Here is a 21,951-nt window from a genome sequence, read left to right as displayed (position 1 = left end):
TATAATGTGCAAAAATTAGAATAACTGTCTTAAGAGAACCACACACACACACACACACACACACACAATTGTACTGACATGTAGTTTACTGTTCATCATTTTCTTCTTCTACAGCATTCAATATTCTGGTGAATTTTGGCATTGCTGTTACATACCCTACGCTGATTTCACTTGGCATTGTGCTGAGTGTCCCTGTCAATGCAAGTGAGTTCATTTTCATCAAAATAAACTCCTTTTATAAGAACACGTCTACAGTAATTACAACTTCATAGATGCCTCTAAATGTGTGTTTTGTTGGTGTTGCAGTGGTGGACCTTTACACCTGTGATATCCACTTCAACACAGTGCGGCTCATCGCTGTTTTAATCATCTGTCTGGGCTTCCTAATGCTGCTGTTACCGGAGGACTGGGATCAGTGTTTAATTGAGCTCGGCACCAAACTCAGAAAGCGGGAACAGCCTGTTGAACCGGCTGAGACCGGAACCAGCTCAGGACTCAACTGGACCCGACGGGCCAGGACCTCCATGTCCACGTTTTCTCACTGACACACACTCACCTTCTCCCATTCTTATTCTAGTGACTGGATGATGCCAGGAAGAACATTCATTCCCTAATATTTTTCAGTCAATGAGGCTTTGTAGGCCATCATTTACCATAATTATTTTTTATTTATTTTTTTTGCAACTGTAAGTGGATTGGAACAATGATTTGGGCCTTTATGTGGAACTCAAGAGCAGGGGTCTCAAACGACCGATCTACGGGCCAAATTTGGGTCATCAAGTGTTAAGTTTATCCTTAAATCCAGCCCACAAATCCATTTATAGACTTTAATTTTTTAAATTTTTAAATTTTTAAAATAAAATCTGTACTAGTTACATTTAATTTTTATTTCAATTAATAATTTTTAATTTTTATTTTATATATTGTTGTAATTTAATGTATATTATATATTGCAATTTAATTTTTTATATTTCTTATTGTCCACATGGCTTTTACAGGCCTAAAACTTGAATGTAAAAGAACAACTGTAGCCCAGTTAATAAAAACAAGCAAACACCGCACTGCACATCTACAGTAAATAATTCAAAGTTAAAAAAGTTTGAGTTACATGCATCTACATCAAACTAGATTCAAACTATGGAGCAGGTTTACACAGGGAGCACTTGTGGCAATAAGTCTTCAGTGGATAGAAGTTTCTATTTTTGATGCACTACAGCTACTCCAGCCACTTTATTTTGCCTGTCTGATATATATAAAAATATTTTTAATATATGTAGATTGATAGCTATGTAGTCTTTTTATATCGAAATATTCCTGATTGTTGTCACAGCCAGCTTGTGATTTTTCTTACACTGCTAGTTGCAGAAAAGAAAATTGCAGTAGTTATAGAATACAATTCCACTCATTATTACTCCACTAAACATGCAGAGCATTATGCTAGGTATGAAGAAAAGATGTATCGCTCTGTCCATGCCTCAGTAACTCTATGTAGTTCAAATGTATGGTTGTAAAACATTTACGACATGTAAAACTGGCCCTAAATGAAGGACTTTACCAGGCTATTGGCCCACAGATAGTTTGAGTTTGAGACCTCTGCTCAAGACCCATGAACCAATGTCTTCACAATAAAGAGTCCCTGCAGATCTTCAGACTCTCTCTGGAGCTCAGAGAAACATGTCTGTCACTTTACAGCTCACATTATGACTCTGACTGGCACAAATCACTACCAGTGCCCATTAGAACATGTGCCAAACATTGCTATATACAGTAAGAACTGCAACTTGTGCGGACGTCTTCTCATACAGCAAAGTTCTACCTTGCAACAGGCGCATCTGAGGGATTTCCCTTTCCCAAACTGTGAACGAAGTTGTTTTTGAACTCATGTTGGTTAACAGCGATCTTGAAGGTCTAGGAGAAAGAACGAAACAGGAATAGCCTCAGGATACCATGGTGCCGAGGTTGGCTGGGATGCTGGAGGACTGCACATGTCCAGCTTTCCTTGTACAAACAAAGTTCTACCATCCTGTGGGTGCATCTGTGGTCTAAAGGGATTTCCTCTCCTAAACTGTGGATGAAGATTTTTGTAGGTTAACGACAGCATCCAGACTGTTTATACTGATGCTATACTTTGTTTCCATCACACTTTTTTCTGAGTCACATGCTAACCACTGTGAGGACACTTCAGGGGCAGTACTGGCAAACCGAAAAGGCAATCTTCAGCAAGTCGTGTTACCGTCAAGGGTGCCATGTGCATCCAGTGAATGTATGACCATTTCTGAAAAGTGCACCTACACTATGTGCTTTGAAAAAGGTGGTGACTAGAACTGATACGCCACCTTTACATGCACAAAACACATCCTGCACTTCATAAGACTCAAATCACTTTTTTTTTTTAAACACTGCATCGCATTTTTTTAAATCTTACGGACTGTTCCATTGGAAGGGAATTAGTTCTACAGGAAAATGCATGCAGAAAATGCCAATAAATGCTAGATGATGGCTTCACTGCCTTTTCTTTGATTTGCAATAGGATCTCATCAGCACTGTCTCCCATTGTCATTGTTATGATGACAATAAATATAATATTGTATTCCTCTGGAATTATTGCTAGACAGTATTGTAAACCTTTGTAAGGAATGATTTTTACACTGAAATGCATTACGATCACATTTGAGGAAAATGACAACAAAACAAATAAATTAAAACATCCATTTAATAGATCCGCTTTGTCTGTTTTCACATGTACCATGTAAAACTACATTTTGTCATCTGTTTGTTTTGTTTAAAATGTCAGTTTGACAGAGCCCTATAGACTGATGAATATCAAACAGACTTTTGCTGAGAATTAATGGTTTTTTGAACATGCCTAATTTCACAGACCAACGGAGTGGGTTTCAGTATATCCATAAAAAGAATTTGTGGAACGTTTTAGTAAATAGAACATACCTTTTGTCAAAATAAGAGCTGCCAGTCTTGCTAAATAATTTAATATTTTGTCATTTTCTGTCTTTTAGTACACAGAATAAGATGCATCAGAGAAGACAAAGATTATACAGTTTAAAGACCATGATGCAATTTTATTTTTGTACTAATCGATGTTCTAATCCATGTTTTTGTTTGCCAATACACCTTTTGACCAGAGTGAAGATAGTAATGGAGAGGGAAAATAAAAAGCTTTAAACATGATTGACAGCTCTGAAAACTTCCTCAACATAACTGGCAGATCCATCATCATGATTGGCAGTACAAATTAAAAATGCAGTTACTATAAAGCACCTATAATGGAAGAACACAGACCAGGAAGTAAACATTGAAATACATGGTTTCGGAAGTATACTTAAAGACAGTTGGTGTGAGACTAATATAACAAAATTGTTTTTAATTTGCTCACTCACGATCACATAACGCAGGTAAACTCAGTAACTTTTACATGACAAGCCACAATCTACAGAAATCATGTTGGCAATGCATGACCTCAAGTTCATCCACATACAAAGGAGGCCCACCTTAAAAAAAGGAAGATTTAGACAAGTTAAAAGTTAAAATAAAAACAGTTTTTTACTGAATAATTAAAGTGCTTTAACAAATATGACCTTCACCTTTTCTGTTCAAAACCCTCTGAAACACTGGCCCGTGCTATAATAATAAGCAAAAATAATCATTTCTAAAAACGTTTTATTTAAATTTATATACGTAACATGATCCATATAACACAGTGTGTATATATACACACTATATTGTTAAAAGTTTTGGGATGTCTGCCTTTGCATGCACATGAACTTTAAAGACATCCAGTTCTTAATCCGTAGGGTTTAATATGGAGCTAGCCCACCTCTTCTGGGAAGGCTTTCCACAAGGTTTAGGAGTGTTTATGATCATTTTTGACCATTCTTCTAGAAGCGCATTTGTGAGGTCAGGCAGTGATGTTGTTGAGAATCACTTCCACTTCCTATATATGTATATGTATATATATATACATATATATCCCTCTACCGCATAGTGTTGCCATATGGCAACATACTCTGTGTTCATTTCCTTGCCACTGTCTCTTTAAGAGAACATTCTTGTTTTTTTTGTTGGTAAGAGAAGACCTTAGTTTAGCCAATGACGTGCTTTGGTTAAGTCACATGACATGCAATTTTTTTCTGTGGCGCGATTCCTGACAGACTGCCGTCTCTTGTCGGTAGTTGCTGAAAGCAAACTAAAACGTCAGTAACAAACAAGGACCCGCCCACGTCACATTCACAAAAAAATTGTTAACATCATCTCAGGTAAGTTATGATGACATATTCACCACTCAAAAATGTTTTTATGAAATTAGTTTTTGGTAAATTGATAAAATGTCTGTGTTGCCATATGGCAACACTGCGCAATAATGAAATGACATTAGGTTAGCTAGCTAGCAAAGGTCATTTGCAGTCTGTTAAGCTGTAGCAATAACAACATTAATGCTAGTGATATAATGTTGATTAGCCGTATGTTAAGGACTGCCATGGCATTTGTATTATGGATTAAATCAACATCGGAGACCTGCCTGCCCACAGCCAGTACTACTAGAACAGACCAACCACTGGCCTACCATGGTGTCTCAAAAAGGCAGGTGCAAGTGGATGTAAGTGTATTGTTAGGGCGAAGTGCACCAAATGTGATGTGTACCTGTGTCTCACCTCTGAAAAAAAAAAAAATGCTTTTTGAAGTTTCGTACAGAAAAAAGGTGAAGTTTCAAGGATGATGGGGGGCTCATGTTCATAACCTTCCTCTCATAAGATTGTGTAATGTTGAATTTTCATGAACTGCAATGTTTTTGGTTTTATGTCAATGTTTTATGATACATGATGAACAGTATTATATTTGTTTTTAACTGTCTACATTTGCAATTTAAATAATATTCACGAAAAACGTAATGAAATTCAAAGAATATAAAGCATTATTCAGCAAAAGAGAATGGAATAAATAAAAGCACAAGATGTTGGAAAATAAGTAAAAGGTGTTGTTTATATTTACTGCTAAAGCTTATAATAGCATCAATTGATTCAATGCAAACAACATTTCTGAGGAAAAATATTAACTATATACACTTACACTTATTCTAAGTTATTTCCACTATTGTACGTTGTTGCCATATGGCAACATATCATAAAGTACCTTAAAATAATATCTTTTTCCAAAAATTTTTTTTTTACAGCACTTCAAGTTAAGCCATTCTAAGAAAAGAAAAAGAGTCAAATATTTTTTTTCTATAGATTTATCATAATGAGTGCGGTAGAGGGATATATATATATATATATATATATATATATACACACACACACATTTTATACAATATATATATATATATATATATGTATATATAGTATAAAATATATGTGTGTGTATATATATATATATATATATATATATATATATATATATATATATATATATATATATAAAGTCTGTTTTCACAGTTTTGTAAAACATTTTCTTTACAACCTTATTATGGCAACATTATTATTTAAATTATTTATGCCTAATAGAACTTAAATTTTATTGAACTTATAACATTCAATTAAAATAATCCACAACCAACAAAATACAAATAACATTCAGTTTTGTTTCCATTATGCAGGACTCTATCTGATACACTCAGCAAATATGTTCCACTCTTACTGTGATCTGTCCATAAAAGAATGTGGCTTGTTTCTTTTCAGTAGCAGCAGAATAAGGGAGTCTGTTCCGCTCACGCTGTTTGGAGGGGACCTGCAAGAGGTCCACCGTCCTCGTTCCCTGTCCACCACATTTATGACAAACAGGACGAGAACAAGTGGACACCGGAAGAACATTATTCAGTTGCTCCTTGAGGCTGTTGGGAAACTGAGAGCTGAGAGTGAAAACAGAAGAGTATGTCGACTCCAAGTTGTTTCTGGAGTGCGCCGTGGAACTGTGGGTCAATCCGTTAGTGGGGTCACTCTCGCCTCCACCTCCACCTGTAGACCTCTCAGCTCCTACTCTCTCCACAACGCTTCCCAACCTGGCCTGGATCTTCCATCTCAAACTCTGGAAGGCCCCTTGGAAGCGCTTGCTGAGGAGCGCATACAGAAACGGGTTGATATCTGAATTAAACAGCACCAGCCAATAGGAGAAAGTGACAGCAGATGGGGGAACGAAGCTCCTGGGCCGGGACAGGGCGGTTTCAGTGGCCTGCACCAGAGCTACGCTAATATAGGGTGTCCAGCACAAGAAAAAAGCAGCGATGACCAGGAACAACCTCAGGACTCCATGATGCTGAGGTTGACTAGGATATTGAGGGCTACTGCTATGGATTTGAGCCATAAAAGAGTGCAGACGTCCACCAGTTGGCTTGGAAGACATCTCAGATGGTGCATCTGGAACAACTTCATCAGGAAAATCCAACTGATCCGTCACAAACCTCCCACTCACATAGTAAATCAGCCTGGATGGTGTGTAGGTGTCCATGAATGAGTGTTGTAGATTCAAGACAGATGTGGTTCTGTTACGCTGGAGATGTTCTTCCAAACTGTGGATCCTCCTAGCGTGGTATCGTGCCACACGGACAATCTTCACATAGCAGAACAGGATGACTGTAGCCGGTAGAAGAAAAGATAAGGAGGCCATAATGACTGTGTAGCTTGGGCTGTTGGCCCAGTTCACAGCACAGCTGTACATGGGAGCCACAAAACTAATGTTGCTCCAACCAAGGAGAGGAGGACAGCTGGTCAATATAGCTTGCAGCCAAATCCATAGCACCACCGAACCTGTTCTCCATATCGTGCAGCGGGAATCGTACCGCAGGCAGTCCACAATGGAGAAGTAACGGTCCAGGGCAATAGCGGCCAGTGTTAGAACTGAAGCGGTGCAGTAGACTGAGGATGTGTAGCCGACATACAGACATAGATCCTGGAAGATCAAGAGAAAGTTTAAAATGAGCAAAAACATCTGTTAAAGTGCTCAAAAGGTTATTTTGTAACTTCAGTCAACTTAAAGGTGATGCATGTTTTATCAATATTAAAATAAACAGTGGTTTTATGCAAACCATTGCTATGTTTGCTTTAAAATGTCGATCAGCCTATTGAGGCCCATTCACACCAAGGATAACTATAACGACAACTATAGCTAATTATAATAAATGTTCTAATTCTAAGAGAATAGAATTATAACGAAAACAACACAGAGGAACAATACCATTGGAATCATTTTCAGAATTTTTTTTTTTTCCAGCTGATGAACGATAAAAACATTGTCAGCCAATGAAAATCCATCTGACTTTAAAGAGCTTGAGCATTTAAAGCAACAGGTGACAAAACTGCAACACAAGCTTATAATAAACAGAACATTATCATCCACTGGTGTGGACGCTAATATAGTTCCCTTTCATAGGTTCCCTTTTTCACTCAAAGCTGCGTAGCCGTCGCTATTAAAACATCTTTGGTGTGACGAATGTCTGAAGCCCTTATAACATCAAGCCATTTTATTGGCCAGTAGCGCTTAGGTCCGCCCCAAGAAATACGCCACGTACCTCATATCAGCGTGCTACGCGCGATTTCATTTCCGGGAAGAAGCGAATCTTCTGTTGCTCAAGAGATTCTCATGTTCTAAGTCAACTATTTTAGAGCAGTATATTACTTCTCTCAGGCAGACATGATGAGTTTCTGAAAGTGTATAACCTTATTGTCTCTCTATCGTTCAACCCCCCACTGCTCCAGTTCTGGTGTTGCAGAGGCGCCACACAAGATGGACGCTTGGGGTGACGGCGATGAGCCCGAGTGTATGGAGAATGAGCGATCACGTGTTCTACAGAGGACTGCTTTGTGAGTCCCGTGGTTTAATCAATATCTCATTCCTGCTCCGGAAGCTCGTGAATCGATTCTTTCAGCTGCAGACCAGATGATGTGTACTCTACAGCGGCCTCTGCCTCTGAGGAGCTTGTAGGCAATTTGTATGGCGATTTGTATATTCTCCATCCTGTAACGAGTTATTGGATGTTGTGACGCTGTAGGGTTTAAGGGCCGAGCTTACAGATATTTCCCTTTTTGCTCTTTCCCTTCCCTGGAAGTGATTCTCATGTGTATTAAACAGCGCGAGAGGCATTAATGCAGCCACATGCATTTGATTTGGCGCTTAGCTTCTTATAGGCGCGGACTCCGAGGAGTTCTGCAGCAGACATTTTGTTGTGCACTATGGTTTTGGCACTTCATGCTACCAAGCATTAGTCTGCCTGACTAATTACTACATCTTTCAGCTCCACTGCTGCTTTGAGCTGGAACAAATGAGTGGATGAGTTCACGTATTAAGAGTAATTTCCTATGGCAAGCTGTTTACACAACATGCCATAGTGGCTTCAGGCTGCAGAGTGAGCAGACTGTCCCATTGACCAAATTGCCGCTATCAGGCATGAGAAAATAGAAAGAGGGCAAACCTCTCTCTCTCTCTCTCTCTCTCTCTCTGTTTTCTCATGCCTGATAGTGGCAATTTGGTCAATGGGACAACTATTTTACTGTCATCAGCTTCCTTTTGTGCAATTGTTTTGGCGCTTATGCTACCAAGCACTCGCTCATGCGACTGGCTGTTTCTATGAGCTGGCTCTGAGGAGTTCTGCAGCACATATTTATTGTGCAACTATTTGCATGACTAATTACTCTATTCTTGTCAGCCAACTCGAAATGCATTGAGCTGAACAATTGTGTGAATGAGTTCACGTGTGAGAGAAACTTTTCTTATGTCAAGCTATTTTAGTGCTCACCATGGTCAGCCTCACTTCATGTGAACGATGCGGCGCTTATGCTACCAGCACTCGCTTCACATGACTGACTGCATTTATGTGCTGCAGCATGCATTATCGTGCACTATAAATGTTTGGCGCTTCGTGCTACCAAACAGTGATTTGCATGACTAATTACTCTGTTCTTGTCAGCTCTGCTGTTGCATTGAGCTGGAACTTTTGCATGAATGTGTTTGCACTTAAGACTAACATCCTATGGCAACCTTTAAGTGTGTTTGCATCTCTGTCAGCTGTTTCGCCGCTTGTTGCGTTTCGGACCAATTTTGACTGTTCTCCATGCCTTAGCTTTCGGAGTCCGAGAAGATAGCCCTAAGTCCGTGTGCGCAGGGTCTATGTCGGCATCCAAGCTCCCACTTCTGCAGTTGGCGATCACTTGTCCGATCGAATAATCTGATGGTTTCTTGTTTCAGAGATTTTTCCTGCCACTCAGGGTATCTCGGGGCCTCATGCGGGAGGATCAGTCTGTTGTATGGTTACACCATCCACCATCTACGGTGACCACCCGTTTTGGAAGAAATGCCGTCACTTTTATGAAATACCCTGCTTTGCGTCCAATGTGGACCAATGTGGACTCTTGCACTCGGAGTAAGCAAATTCAAGATGCTGACGTTGAAGTCCATCTTGTCTCAATCCGAACCGAAGATTGGTTTGTGACCATCAATCTAAGGATACGTACTTCCACATCCAGATTGTCAAGATACACAGGAAGGCTTTTGAAACAAAGCTTGACAATACTGCGTTCTTCCAGTCAGACTAGGTATGGATGTGCATCAGGGCTCCAGGGTGTCCGAATTTTGAATTACTTGGATGATTGGCTGATACAGTATTAGCTCAATCACAGGGTTCAGGAGTAGCTCATTGAGATTCATACTCGATCATTGAGGAGTCTGGGATTATGCGTAAACCTTCATAGGAGTGTGTTTTGGACTTGGATTCTTGCATGATGTCGGCACGTCAGTATCACAGACGTTCAGTCATTACAAAGCTACCTGATCCGGTTCAGAACAGGACATTAAGTCCACGTACATTTATGACACAGTCTGACAGGTATTATGGCAGCAGTGTCCCCTGTGGTTCAGTTGGGCTAGCTCCACGAGACCATTCCAGCAGTGGATCAAGAGCCAAGGAATCTCGCCTCACTGCCACCCTCTCTGCAGAGTCATGATTAAGCGCAGAGGCTTTCACGCTTGCGCCCGTGGATGAGGCTCCCACTCCTTCGCGGAGTCCAGCTAGGGGCATTTTGTCGTCGCAAAACTTTCACGACAGACACATCCCTCACGGGCTGGGGAGCAGTCTATTAGGGCCACCTGACTTTTGGGAGTTTGGAAAGAGGTGCATCATGGACATAATAGTTTGGAGATGCTGGCAGTGTTTCTGGCACTCAAACAGTTCTTACCCTATTTGAGGGGTTGTCACATACTGGTCAGGATGGACAACATGACTGTGGTCTCGTACCTGAATCGCCAAGGAGAACTACATTCTCACCTCCTGTGCAGGCTGGCGAGGCGTCCTTTTTTGAGTGCGGACCAAGGATGCTACACCCTCAAGTGGTGTGCCACATATGGCAGAGGTTCGGCCGAGTGGAAGTGGATTTGTTTGCGTCGAGCATAATTACGCATTGCCTGCGCTGGTTCTCCCTGTCTCCTTTGTCGCCTCTGGGAGTGGATGCTCTGGCTCAGGAGTGGCCCAGGACCAGATTTTATGCCTTCCCCCTGAGCGGAGGGCATTAATGTGTTCTGGTCTCTCGGCTGAGATTGCAGACACTATTCTTAACTCTAGAGCCCCCTCTACAAGGTGCCTATATGCCTTAAGTGGAAGCTTTTTGCCTCTCTGCTTGAGCAGACTTTTTCCTTGGTCTTCCAGCTATCCTCAGGTACGGGAAGGCGCTATGGTACATCGTTCCCATAGCGACGGCTACACAGCGTTGAGTGAACCTATGAAAGGGAACGTCTCGGTTACGTATGTAACTTCGGTTCCCTGTATAAGGAACGAGACGCTGTGTTACCGGCCTTTCCCATACCTTTCGATAAGTGCTTTCTTCGTACATAGAAATCTGATGAAATTGCGCATAGCACGCTGATATGAGCTACATGACATATTTCTCGGGGCAGTGCTAAGCGCCACTGGACAATAAAATGGAGTGATGGAATAAGGGCTTCAGACACTCGTCACACCGAAGGTGTTCCCATAGCAATGGCTACAGGCAAGGTTACATATGTAACCGAGACGTTATTATTATAGTTACAATTATTGGGGTGAACAGGCTTCAGCTCTGAGAAAATAGTGAAGTCCACACCACAACTATAACAGAGGAATGGTATAATTGGATTCACTTTCATCAAGATTTTTTACAGCTGATGAATGATAAAAACATTGACAGCCAATCAGAATCCACCAGACTTTAAAGAGCTCCAAGCATTTAAAACTGCGGCATGCACATATTATAAAAAGAACGTTATCATCTATTGGTGTAGATGTTAATATAGTTATTGTTATTGTTTTTATTATGAAGGCCTTAAGCCTTAATGGACCTTAATTCAACCAATGGCTTGAGTTTGGGGATGGGACTAATGGTTTGGTCGACCAATGGCAGATGGTGGAAACTTTTGCGATTCCGTTTGGTGTCGCTATGGTTCAGACATCGCACACTTCACCTTTAAGTTATAAATGTTGGATGTAAAGCATTATGAACTAACATTGTAGTTGACCCATCCGTTGTTCATAATGGAAACCGCCACAAATGGCATGACGCCTATTCCCACTAGGAAATCGCTAATGGCCAGATTAATGATCAGGACAGAGGTCACAGTGTGGAAGGCTTTTGTGGCTGCCACAATTACAATGACCAGAATGTTTCCTGGCAAGAAAGAACAAAAGCACAACAGATTAAATACATTTTATATGAATTTTGTAAAAGTTCTATTATAAAATAATAAAATATAATAGTCAGGGAAAAAATAAATCATGTTAATGTCAAATTTTCATTTAATATTTTTATAGCTTGTGTTAATGTATTCATGGGTGTGATGTCACAAAAGCACAGATGTCTGCAATGATTTAGCAGTTTAGTTTCAATAGTTTTTTAAAGTGTTTTCAGTTTGATTTGATGTAATTTATTTCTATTTTTCATGACATCACCCCTTTAAATGCTATGGCATTAAGTAACAATTTATATAAAACATATTAGATCAGTATTTAAATATATATCCATATATGAACTAAGTTTCATGAGAATTGTGAGCATTTGAACAAACATGAACCAATGATCTATATACTATTATATAATGTAGTGGGTCATTCCTGTTATGCAGCGCATTATGAGTTCTGTATAACTAAAAAATGCCATGGAGGAAAAAAAAAAATCCTTAATTTTTAATCTCTGAAAACAGGTCTTGGTATCTTTTTTTTTTTTTTTTTTTTTTTTGCAAATATTTATTTCAAGTAATTTTGAGGATGTTTAGAATTGTACTGGGTAAAAAAAAAAAAAAGATTAAGAAGGGGTTTTTTTGCAATCCTCTTTTGAAATTCTAAAATTATCATACTAATTTCTGTAATTTATCTAACAGGGTGGAATGTTTTAGAGAGGCAATAACACATAATGCCACAAAATGCATCAAATTGATTGCTTATTCTTGCTGATGTTTCAGCTGTTGTTTTCCACCAAATCGGTTATATCCTACAGGATGATGTAATCAGGGCTATAGATTTTATTAGCATTGTTTTAAATACCAATTAAAACAATATTCACAAGAAAACATTTTCTTTTAAAATATTCTTTTTCCACGTTACAGCTAATACACAAATTATTTGATCTTATACCATAATAATTCCAGATATGTATATAGTAACATCAAATGCAAAACTTTCTCATGTTCACATGACATCTCTGACATTCGCTCACCCGTCACTGCAGCCAGACTCATCAGCACCATCAGAGTCTCCAGCACCAGACGCGCTCGAGGCGACAGAACCGTTGAGTTCCTCAGTGCAGTCTGCATCTGAAACTCAGACTCATCCGAATCAAACCACTCGTGAGCCGAGGACTCCATTTAAAAACAATCAGTCTGATTAAGTACGATATCCTGACCGCATGTGCGTCACAAGCAACCTGGCCATTTACGGTTTTTAAAAAAACACGTCTTCCATAATAATATAAAAAAGCTTATTTAAGAATATATTACTGTATCAAAACAATAACTCATCTACAGTTAAAGCAGACAGTTTGCTTCTTACTCCTCTCTGGTTCTTCATTTGCCCTGTGAGCACCTGACAGTGCAGTTTTAGTATCTCCAGGGTCCCTTCATCAGTTTATCTACAGTGATGACAACATGGAAAATCAAACGCTTGACTTGTGAATTACACAGCAAGAGAAAACAGACCGCTTGAATATGAGGCTCATTTGAATAGCCTATTTAAACAGATGCTTAGTTTCTCAAGGGTTTACAATGGCTATGGATGTAATTAATTGAGACTTTTTGCATTGTGTTTTCAATGCTAAATGTGTGAGAACAAATATGATGTGTAAATATGAATTAAATATTAACCTAGTCATTTTGTGACAAGTTTATTTAACCTAAATTCAAAGCAATATTAAAATATTTATCTTAAAATACAAGATAAAACACAAATTCATCAAACATCACATTTAAATGTCAATACAGAGTGAAAAATAAAAGAACTCAAAGGGAAGGAAAAGGAACAGCAGATGGTAGTGTGGATAGATGCCATATTTAAACATGAATGAAACGGTTTTCCAACATCCTAATAAAATTTGGGGAGTCTTGTCAAAATGGTGTAAAATGCAACATCTTCCAAATCCTGACAGATGTTTTCTGCTAAAACACAGAAGACTGCTCCGTAAATTCAGCACAGAGGGGCTGCGGGGTTTTGTCCTAAATGCTGGCGTGTATATTCCCACACCAGCAGGGCGGCGCTCACGTGCACGTTGAGGGAGCGGGTAACACCGTGCTGAGGAATCTCCACACACACATCCACCAGCTGCAGCAGGTTTGCAGGAATGCCTTCCCTTTCATTACTGTTCAGAGACAAACAGACACTTTAGAGTCATGCACCAGGCAGAATTAATAAATTAATTTACGATGGAATACTAAGGTCTCTAATGTAATGTTCAAGTCAAGATAATGAGTTTAAAATGGTAATTTTAAGCCAATGAGCAGACCCACAAAGAATCGGCACCCGCAAAACTCCACGGGAAGCTCAGCTGATTTCCACCCGTCGTTCACAGTTCTACACATCCCCTAGCATGTTTATTTTGGTTAATTTGACCAGTAATTGACTAATTTGCTTTCTCAGCAGTCTCTGTTTAAACATTTACCATGTTTAATGTCTCAAAGGAAATTACATGACAAGTGAATTTTTGGTTCCTGTGTTTCCTTTGACTGACACATGGACATAATATGCTATTTGCTATTTATCATTATACTGGACAAAAATGAACATATGCCTCTCCGGACAAGATCAGCCATCAGTATTTTTGCTTCACTTTCCTTAAAGAGAAAGACTGTAAATTTGAATGTGTATATCTACTGAAAACGATTCAGCACATAGCATTTAGCATTAGCATACCTTAAATAAAATAAAAAAAAATCTAAAAAAATAAATAAATAGTTAAAAATAAAATTAAATGACATGGTCTTTAAATACATTCTGTAAATATAGGAGTACGCCAACACCAGCATATATTACCTTATAAAATAAAGTAATATTTACATGGTATTTAAATGCATTCTGTAAAAATGCAGAAAATGTGAAAAACAAACAAAGTTTGTAATTTCATCTAGGCCTGCTGATGAGGTCAGATGAAACATGTACAGGTGCTGATTGAACTAATAAACCAAGCTTTTAAATAATAAGTCTGTCTTAAACTGCTGCTCAATAGCTTTGCATCAGCGAGATAATCAGGCATTATAATGCAGTGATTCTCACACCTGCTGTGCAGGAAACATCAGGTGGCTTTATTGCCTCTAAGATAAGTGATGCAGTAAGACAAATCATGAAAACCAAACAAACACATGTACACTCGTTCATTCTTGCAAACACACCCTAATTGTGATTAAAATACTGTATCAGTGCAGTTTCGCAACACAAACAGCATGACAGGTTGCTTATAAACATATGGCCAACTTTTGGGGGTTTATTTCAAATTTTATACATTTATAAAAAAGAAACCATTGCAAAGTGGATTTAAAATTAAATGTCCTAGTAGTGCATCCACAGCTGCTGTAAAATGTGAGATTCTGTTCCTTTATTGCTCAGTTTTGACAAACACTGAAGGTGTTAGAGCACTTCTCTCAGACTGAGTGATGGTTGCTGCATGATAAACTGCATAAAATAAAATAAAAACATTGAAGCTGCTACATCACTGATCTCAGACTGAATGATAGTTGATGCTTGTTAAATTGTGCATTAAATTAAATTAAAATTAAATTAAATTAAGACTGAATGATGAAATGAATGATGGTTGATGCTTGTTGTATGTGTAAATTGTGCATTTATGTTGGGTGGTTTTGCTGATGAGCGCTCGGCATGTCAGGACATGCTTCTCTCTCTCCAGCAGCATTCAGGTGAGGAAATCTCACAGGGAGAGACACATCAATTAGCCTCATAACGTTTAACTGCACTGTCAGCGCACACTGAAACGTTTCTATTTTCACATCCCTTCACAAAGACAATCCTGCTGATTATAACAAGTAATCAAAAGAGATCACCGTGTTTATGTACAATGGCCTCAAAATGTATTTGAACAATTAAGGGTCAATAATGTTTTTCAAGATGTATAAAACAAACATGACAGTTGTAATAACTGGATGTTTAAAATCATTCATTTTAAAAGGTACACTATGTAACTTTTGGCCCTCTAGTGGTTAAAAAAAAAAAAAAAAAAAAACGGAACCGCAACGAAAGAACATTGTTTTGATTGTGCTACGGCTCTGCGTCTAACTACATTTTTAAAAGATGTTTCCTTTTCATCATCTCAGTCATCAGTTAATTATCAGGGTCATTGATCCTTAAAAGTGTATAAATAACTTTGCTGTACATATCAAAACAAAAACAAAATATCAAAATGTGGTTGTCAAACATTTCTGTAGTTACTCTTTTAGAACATTTGTTAATATGACTGAAATTCATATATTTTTTTTCAGTGTGGCTGAGGTGTTCAAACACTTTTTGAGGCCACTGCACATAGACAGAATCTGGGTGGTAAGTTGGAGGTGTTGGTTTACCCGAGTAAAAGAAGGCTTCTCTCAGGAAAAGTGTAATCTTGTAAACTCTGGCTGTTGGATGTTTGCTCTACACCTATTACCCAGTATCCCTCTCTCTTCTTCAGCTGCAGGTAATCTGACAACTCTGCAGGCTTCACCTGGAAAATGAAGGCAGATAACTTGAGATTTCTGAATGGCTTCATTAATCATGACAGATTCAATCAACGTAATGCTCATATTCTACATTTCGCCCCACAAACCGAGCTTCTGATGGTTTTGTGTAGTGTGCGTATTTAGCTGATGTAATGCATGATTATGATGAATAACATCTCTAGGCTTGTTTCAGCCCACATTCAGAGGAAATAGGAAAATATAACGATTTCTTTAAAGCTGCAGTGTGTCATTTCTGCACCACTAGTACAACCAAATGGAATCACAATTGTTTTGAAGAGTAACTATTTTTGCAATTCGGATTGGTTTTGAGCAACAGATATATTTATGTCAAAAAGGCTTAAAAATAAACTGAGCAGAAATGACTGACTAAACAAACAAAAAAATCTGTATGTGGCCAGTAATAAAAACGCACCTCAACCATTGGCAGCCACAACTCTGAAGACACACTGAGCGCCTGGAACTGTTTATCATTAATGTGTCGCAAACTGTCCAGAACCAGAGCTTTAGCCCCAAAGATCTCACACGTCCTGCACAGGCCTGGAACAGACACACAAACACTTGTGGTTTAGTTTTGGATGCATGGATGGTTTCTGAAGGATACTGAAGACTGGAGTAATGATCCTGAAAATTCAGCTTTGTCATCACAGGAATAAATTACATTTTAAAATATAGTAAAATAGAAAACAGTTAATTTCAATACAATAATTTCAATTACAATAATTTCACAATATTAATGTTTTTACTGTATTTTTGATCAAATAAATAACACAGTCTCAGTCTTATTAAATGCAACGTAGCACGTCAATATTTATTCATAGAATGTGACTGAGATAAAACTGCATGAATGAAAACCATATGCCTATCAAACTAACAATAACCGGCTTGTGCAGAATGTTTGAATGTGATGAATGAGCCTTTTATGAGATTGTTTTAAAACAGATTTGTTGGGTGATTCAGAAGGGAAGATGTGTGTTGAATTTCTCTGTTGTAGTTGCAATGATGGCATTCAGAAGAAAACAAAGACCAAAAGTAATGAAAACAGTGTGAGACACTGCAATATCTGTCACAGCAAGAACAATGAAGACCATCGCAGGATGCATTCAATAAAAAAAAAGCACTTTTATGAAAAGTGGCATCTTGCACATTATTTTTTTTATTGAAAGGAATAATATAATAATAACAATAATGTTAAAAAACTAAGTGCAAGATTCCACTTTTCATAAAAGTGCATTTTTAACCTTAAATATTATTCATTTAAATAAAAAAATTAGTGCAAGATGCCAGTTATTGAAAAGAACAGTAATTATCCTAAAAAAATACATTTGTAAGGCATTCAATAATAGCAGTTCAACATTTGTTTATTTCATTTGATTATGGTTTAGTCATCATAAATAATTTAACTGACCCCTTCTACTATATAATATTACCATCATTAATTTGTCTATTTGTCTTACCGCCCAGATTGGTGGGCTTGTCTATGAGCGATGCGACCACCAGGAGGCTGCTGGTGAGTTTGCCCAGGCGTACTGCCCTCTGCTGGGCAATGAGCTCAGGCTCCTGCTCCTGGACACTCAGCTTCCACGGGGTGATTTTCTTCTGAACTTCTGCCCAGCGCTCTTCCTGCTCCAAATCACCTATTAGACATACAACATTTTTAAGTGTGCTTAACATTTCACACTGTAATGATTTTGCCCTTCTTATAACAAATTAGCTGGTGCTGAACATTAGAGCTGACAAGACAGAGAAATCCCACATCCCTAACATTGATTGAAACAAGGGAAATAACTAGTGCTGGCAAAATTAACGTGTTAACGCATGCGATTCATTTTTTCAGTTTAACACGTTCATGTACTTGTACTCGTACTCGTAAAAATACCTCCGATACCAAAGACCGATACCCCACATGACATAACTAACAAATTTTCCGTGCACAGAGACACCGGCGGCAGCAGCAGAAACAACGTCAGCCTCAGGGGTGTGGAATTACTTCAAAATTAATGACGACAGTCCACACGCTGAATGACACAGACCAGAAGCACTCTCTCTTTCTTTTTCTTGCGCACAATCACAGTTCTCTCAGACAGCGCACGATCAGTTTTCCTTGCACCTGAATGGTCAAATGCACAAATAGTTGTCAAAATGTCCATCATGTGGAGTATCTCACGTAAATACAGTCGGTTATGGGTTAAGTGGACGTAAATAGATGGGTGAAAATAATACGTGTCAGTATCCATGGATTCGGTCTTAAAATGACAGTAGCCCAATTAAATAATTGTCTGTCATTAAAGTTTGTAAAACAACAAAAGATGTTGAATGAATGTATGTGTATATATATATATATATATATATATATATATATATATATATATATATATATATACACACATATATACACACATATATACACACACACACACACACACACACATTTGTTCTGTAATATTTGTTTAGCACTTCTTGAAAGGCAGGTTAAAAAAAAAAGACGATTTTTATTTTTATTTTGTTTTTTATTATGACTTTGGTAATTATGCCCTTTGAAGGTTATTGGACAATGAAATTTGTGCTTTAAGTTTGTGACAAGCACATAAAAATTATTACTTTTTTCATTGGAGTAATAATAAAGAATCTGTCCTACATTCATTAGTCTCACTATGTTATTATTGGAAAACTGCCTCATCACCAAAAAAAAAAAAAATTAATAAATGTATAGGCATCGGTATCAGTGAGCACCAGAAAAAAAAAATATTGGTACTCGTACTCAGTCCTTAAAAAAATAAAATGGTATAGGTGCATCCCTACTGAAAATAACTGAAGATTCTCAGATTCTCATGGTTTTCATAAATGTGGTGTGGTTCCTGCTCTCTGCTGCCCTCATGTGGTGATTACCTTTGTCCTGCTGGATCCAGTCACTAGGCTGGAGTTCACCAAGATCACTCGCATGGTTCTTCAATGGCAGGGCAGTGCATATCGGGAAGACAACAAAACTCTCAAATTTCCACAGTGGAATCCACTCATCTTCTGCCAACTCTGAGAGGCTGGGAAAGGTCTGGAATATTGTCTGGGGAAGCAGAGAATGTGATGCTGCTGGATTATAACAGCACAGAACAAATCAGATTATACACAGAAAAAAGGTGTGCGTGTGTGTGTGAGGGAGACAGAGAGAGATCTCACCTCAACACTGTAATCCCTGATTGGGTGGAAAGCACTGAAGAAGAAATGTTCCTGGATTCTAGACCAATTTTTCGTTGCATTTCTGTGGGGTGGGGGTGGGGGGTGGAAGAAACAAGTTTTAAAAGTCCCTGATATCTCCAGGTTTCTTATGAGAATCTATGAGAAAAACCAGTCCTACAATACCAGTCCTAAAATTTGTTGCTATAATTCTGGATTCTGGTAGTTATATTAAACCCTGTAAAGCAGGTATGGAGCTCATATTCAAGGAGGAAAAAACATAGCAGTTTTATTCAGAGGCCCAAACTATGCAAAAATATGCAATTTAGTGCAGTTGCTGATATTTATATGGCCATAAAGTAAGATAACAATTCTGATAGATTTTAATGTAAATCAGTGAGAGCTGTATAACAGTATAGCAGCAGACGACTTGCATAAAATGCTTATAAATATCAGTTGTCACTCTATATCCCCCAATAATATGTCGTATAAATAACATGTTTTCATTGTGGGGGGGAAACATACGATTCATATACATTGATGACTGATATACGTTCCTCAAAAGCCTGATGTATCATATTTGATACATTTTAACATGATCATAATGCATGGATAATCAAGTAAACCTGATTTGCTTCAATCCAGTAAGAGTTTATCTTGAAATAATGAAAAAGTTCTTACAAAAACCAATAAAGATTTCACAGCAAAAAGACACATGTACCACAACTGACATTTTTACAGTTATACTAAAAGGCCTTTTACTTGCTAAAAAAGTATAAACTATCAATCAGACATCAGATGGCATCAGAATGTATAAGATTAAAGCACATCATGTTTTTCAGCAAAGTTCTGATCATGTTGATAATTTAGAGGCCTTAGAAATTCATGAATCAAATATGATACAGCAAGCTTTATAGGGTTAATGAGTGAATCTTTTCTCACCCGGTGTTCTGCATGGCTTCAGCCTGTTGTAAACAAGCTTGGACAACTGTGGTCAGCCCGCCCAGATTTTCCTCCGTGTGGACACGGGCGTCCTCCAGCTCCCACACCCTCTTAAGGGCGAGCAGGGCATACAGACGGACGCTGAAGTTATGACTGAAACACCACTGCAGGCTCAACTCCACTGCTCTACGCCACTGTACCTCCTGAGAGAAACACCAGAAATAAATGCAGAAAATGTTGATTTCTTCCTGTTTGCAGAGGAAGAAATCAGATTCAAATGATGAAACTGCACCTTATCTTGCAGTTTTGGGAGGAGGACGTTCATGTGCATGAGGACAGAGAGAAAAGTGCGAATGCTTGTTTTTGTCTTCTCATGATCCTGCAAAACAGAATTGCATGATTTACAAGAAAATCAACATATCTACATAGCCCAAGCTGCTATGTGCAATGGACCCTTTTCACAGATGTCACAGCATTGTAAGTCCTGCAAAGTTTTTTATATTTACATTTTTAACAATTTTTATGTACATTTATAACAATATACTTTGTATTATATTACTTTTGCTTCAAATTACAAAAAACAAGTTAATGCTGCTGTGAGGGTGTTTCTAATACAGCAGCTATGGGAGTGATGGTAAAATTCACATCTTTCTCTCTTCTGACTGCCATTATCAATCTCTCTCTATTTTTTCCCTCTTTTTGAAATTCATGAAAACATTATCATGGAGTTTATTTGAGCAAATGGGAACACAAAAAAATATTTAATGTAGTCTCTCATTAACCACTATAGTAGTTTACCCAACTATGACGACTTCGCTTCTAAGAAACCAAGAAATGTGAAAAGGATCAATATTTCAGATGTTGGATTTCCTCCTGTCTGTTTAAGCTAGTTATTTTTCCTATTGCAGAGCTTGTAATGAGAAATATTCAGGCCTGGTTTTAGATTTAGGTTTATGTGTTGATGAGTTCAGACTCACCAGGCTGAAACAGTTCCACAGGTTCTGGATGTGAGACGGGTTCTGATGGAGGATCAGGATCAGGGCCCATTCGATCAGGTACTTGACGGATGCTTGGTTACTGCAGAACCCGGCCTCACACACGTGACTCAACACACAGTCCGACACAAACTCCTGTAACATAACAGAGTACATTGTTGAAGTGACTATATTAGTCTTACCTGTTAGAAAAATTAAACTAATTTTCATATGGATATTTTATTTTTTATATATAAAATTTAATTTCAGTAGCAAAGACTTATATTGAAAGGGACTGAAACAAGGTTGCAAACAAGGATGTTGTTTTTACTTAAAACAACACCTTATAAGACAACTTACAAATGCATTAACCTGTGCTGTCATAGGAAATCCCCTTAAATGTTAAAAGGACAAAGACAAAGATATCGCTTTCCTCAGCAGACATTCAAACTGATTTTGTTATTATGAATATAAGTTTGACGTGAAGAATATCAGCTAGATGCAGGTAATGCACTTGATTAGTTGATCTCTCTCTCATAATACTCTACATAATACAATAAGTTTCAATGAAGCAACTCAGCATTTCTTTGTTACTAGCTCTAAAGTGACGTTTTAGAATTAGTAACGGAGGCTTGGGCTCAACTGTTAAACTGTCAACTTGAGGTTTGAATTCGTGGTGGAAGGAAGTAGT

General features: G+C 38.1%; 3 protein-coding genes across 9 annotated transcripts in view; 1 reads left to right on the top strand and 2 right to left on the bottom strand.

Annotated features, from left to right (window-relative positions):
- Nucleotides 1-2,720, top strand: part of slc35f3b (solute carrier family 35 member F3b) — an 83,307-nt gene extending 80,587 nt beyond the window's left edge. For all 3 annotated transcript variants that reach the window (XM_051915881.1, XM_051915883.1, XM_051915882.1), the window contains 2 exons: nt 115-204; nt 307-2,720. In XM_051915881.1, coding sequence (XP_051771841.1) covers nt 115-204; nt 307-545 — 329 coding nt within the window. In that variant the 3' untranslated portion in view covers nt 546-2,720. The remainder of the gene's footprint in view (nt 1-114; nt 205-306) is intronic.
- Nucleotides 2,721-5,473: 2,753 nt separating this feature from the next.
- Nucleotides 5,474-13,178, bottom strand: LOC127525205 (probable G-protein coupled receptor No9). Of its 2 annotated transcripts, XM_051917584.1 has the most exons (4): nt 13,013-13,178; nt 12,681-12,777; nt 11,476-11,636; nt 5,474-6,897 (listed from the first exon to the last, which is right to left on the bottom strand). In XM_051917584.1, the coding sequence occupies exons 1-4, from the start codon at nt 13,028-13,030 to the stop codon at nt 5,626-5,628; spliced, it is 1,548 nt and encodes a 515-aa protein (XP_051773544.1). In that variant the 5' UTR covers nt 13,031-13,178; the 3' UTR covers nt 5,474-5,625. The 2 variants fall into 2 exon arrangements, with proteins under 2 accessions (XP_051773544.1, XP_051773543.1); XM_051917583.1 differs by having other exon boundaries at nt 12,681-13,178.
- A 149-nt stretch (nt 13,179-13,327) lies between these two features.
- The window catches only part of tarbp1 (TAR (HIV-1) RNA binding protein 1), a 24,998-nt gene continuing 16,374 nt past the window's right edge, over nt 13,328-21,951 (bottom strand). For all 4 annotated transcript variants that reach the window (XM_051917578.1, XM_051917579.1, XM_051917580.1 and 1 more), the window contains exons 21-29: nt 21,264-21,416; nt 20,579-20,665; nt 20,287-20,489; nt 19,348-19,429; nt 19,063-19,234; nt 17,631-17,810; nt 16,589-16,713; nt 16,024-16,160; nt 13,328-13,814 (exon numbers count right to left, since the gene is read on the bottom strand). In XM_051917578.1, the coding sequence (XP_051773538.1) occupies nt 13,643-13,814; nt 16,024-16,160; nt 16,589-16,713; nt 17,631-17,810; nt 19,063-19,234; nt 19,348-19,429; nt 20,287-20,489; nt 20,579-20,665; nt 21,264-21,416 (1,311 nt within the window). In that variant the 3' untranslated portion in view covers nt 13,328-13,642. The remainder of the gene's footprint in view (nt 13,815-16,023; nt 16,161-16,588; nt 16,714-17,630; nt 17,811-19,062; nt 19,235-19,347; nt 19,430-20,286; nt 20,490-20,578; nt 20,666-21,263; nt 21,417-21,951) is intronic.

The sequence above is a fragment of the Ctenopharyngodon idella genome, chromosome 13 (genome assembly GCF_019924925.1).
Source record: "Ctenopharyngodon idella isolate HZGC_01 chromosome 13, HZGC01, whole genome shotgun sequence".
NCBI classification, from domain to species: Eukaryota; Metazoa; Chordata; class Actinopteri; order Cypriniformes; family Xenocyprididae; genus Ctenopharyngodon; species Ctenopharyngodon idella.
The sequence above is the reverse complement of the archived record's forward strand: the minus strand, read 5'-3'. Positions and strand labels throughout refer to the sequence as shown.

Coding starts and splice junctions, on each gene's coding strand:
- LOC127525205 (XM_051917583.1), bottom strand. CDS start 12,828: ATGGAGTCCTCGGCTCACGAGTGGTTTGATTCGGATGAGTCTGAGTTT. Junction 11,637..12,680: donor GAGTCTGGCTGCAGTGACGG/GTGAGCGAATGT, acceptor CTTTCTTGCCAG/GAAACATTCTGGTCATTGTA. Junction 6,898..11,475: donor ACGGATGGGTCAACTACAAT/GTTAGTTCATAA, acceptor TTGATCTTCCAG/GATCTATGTCTGTATGTCGG.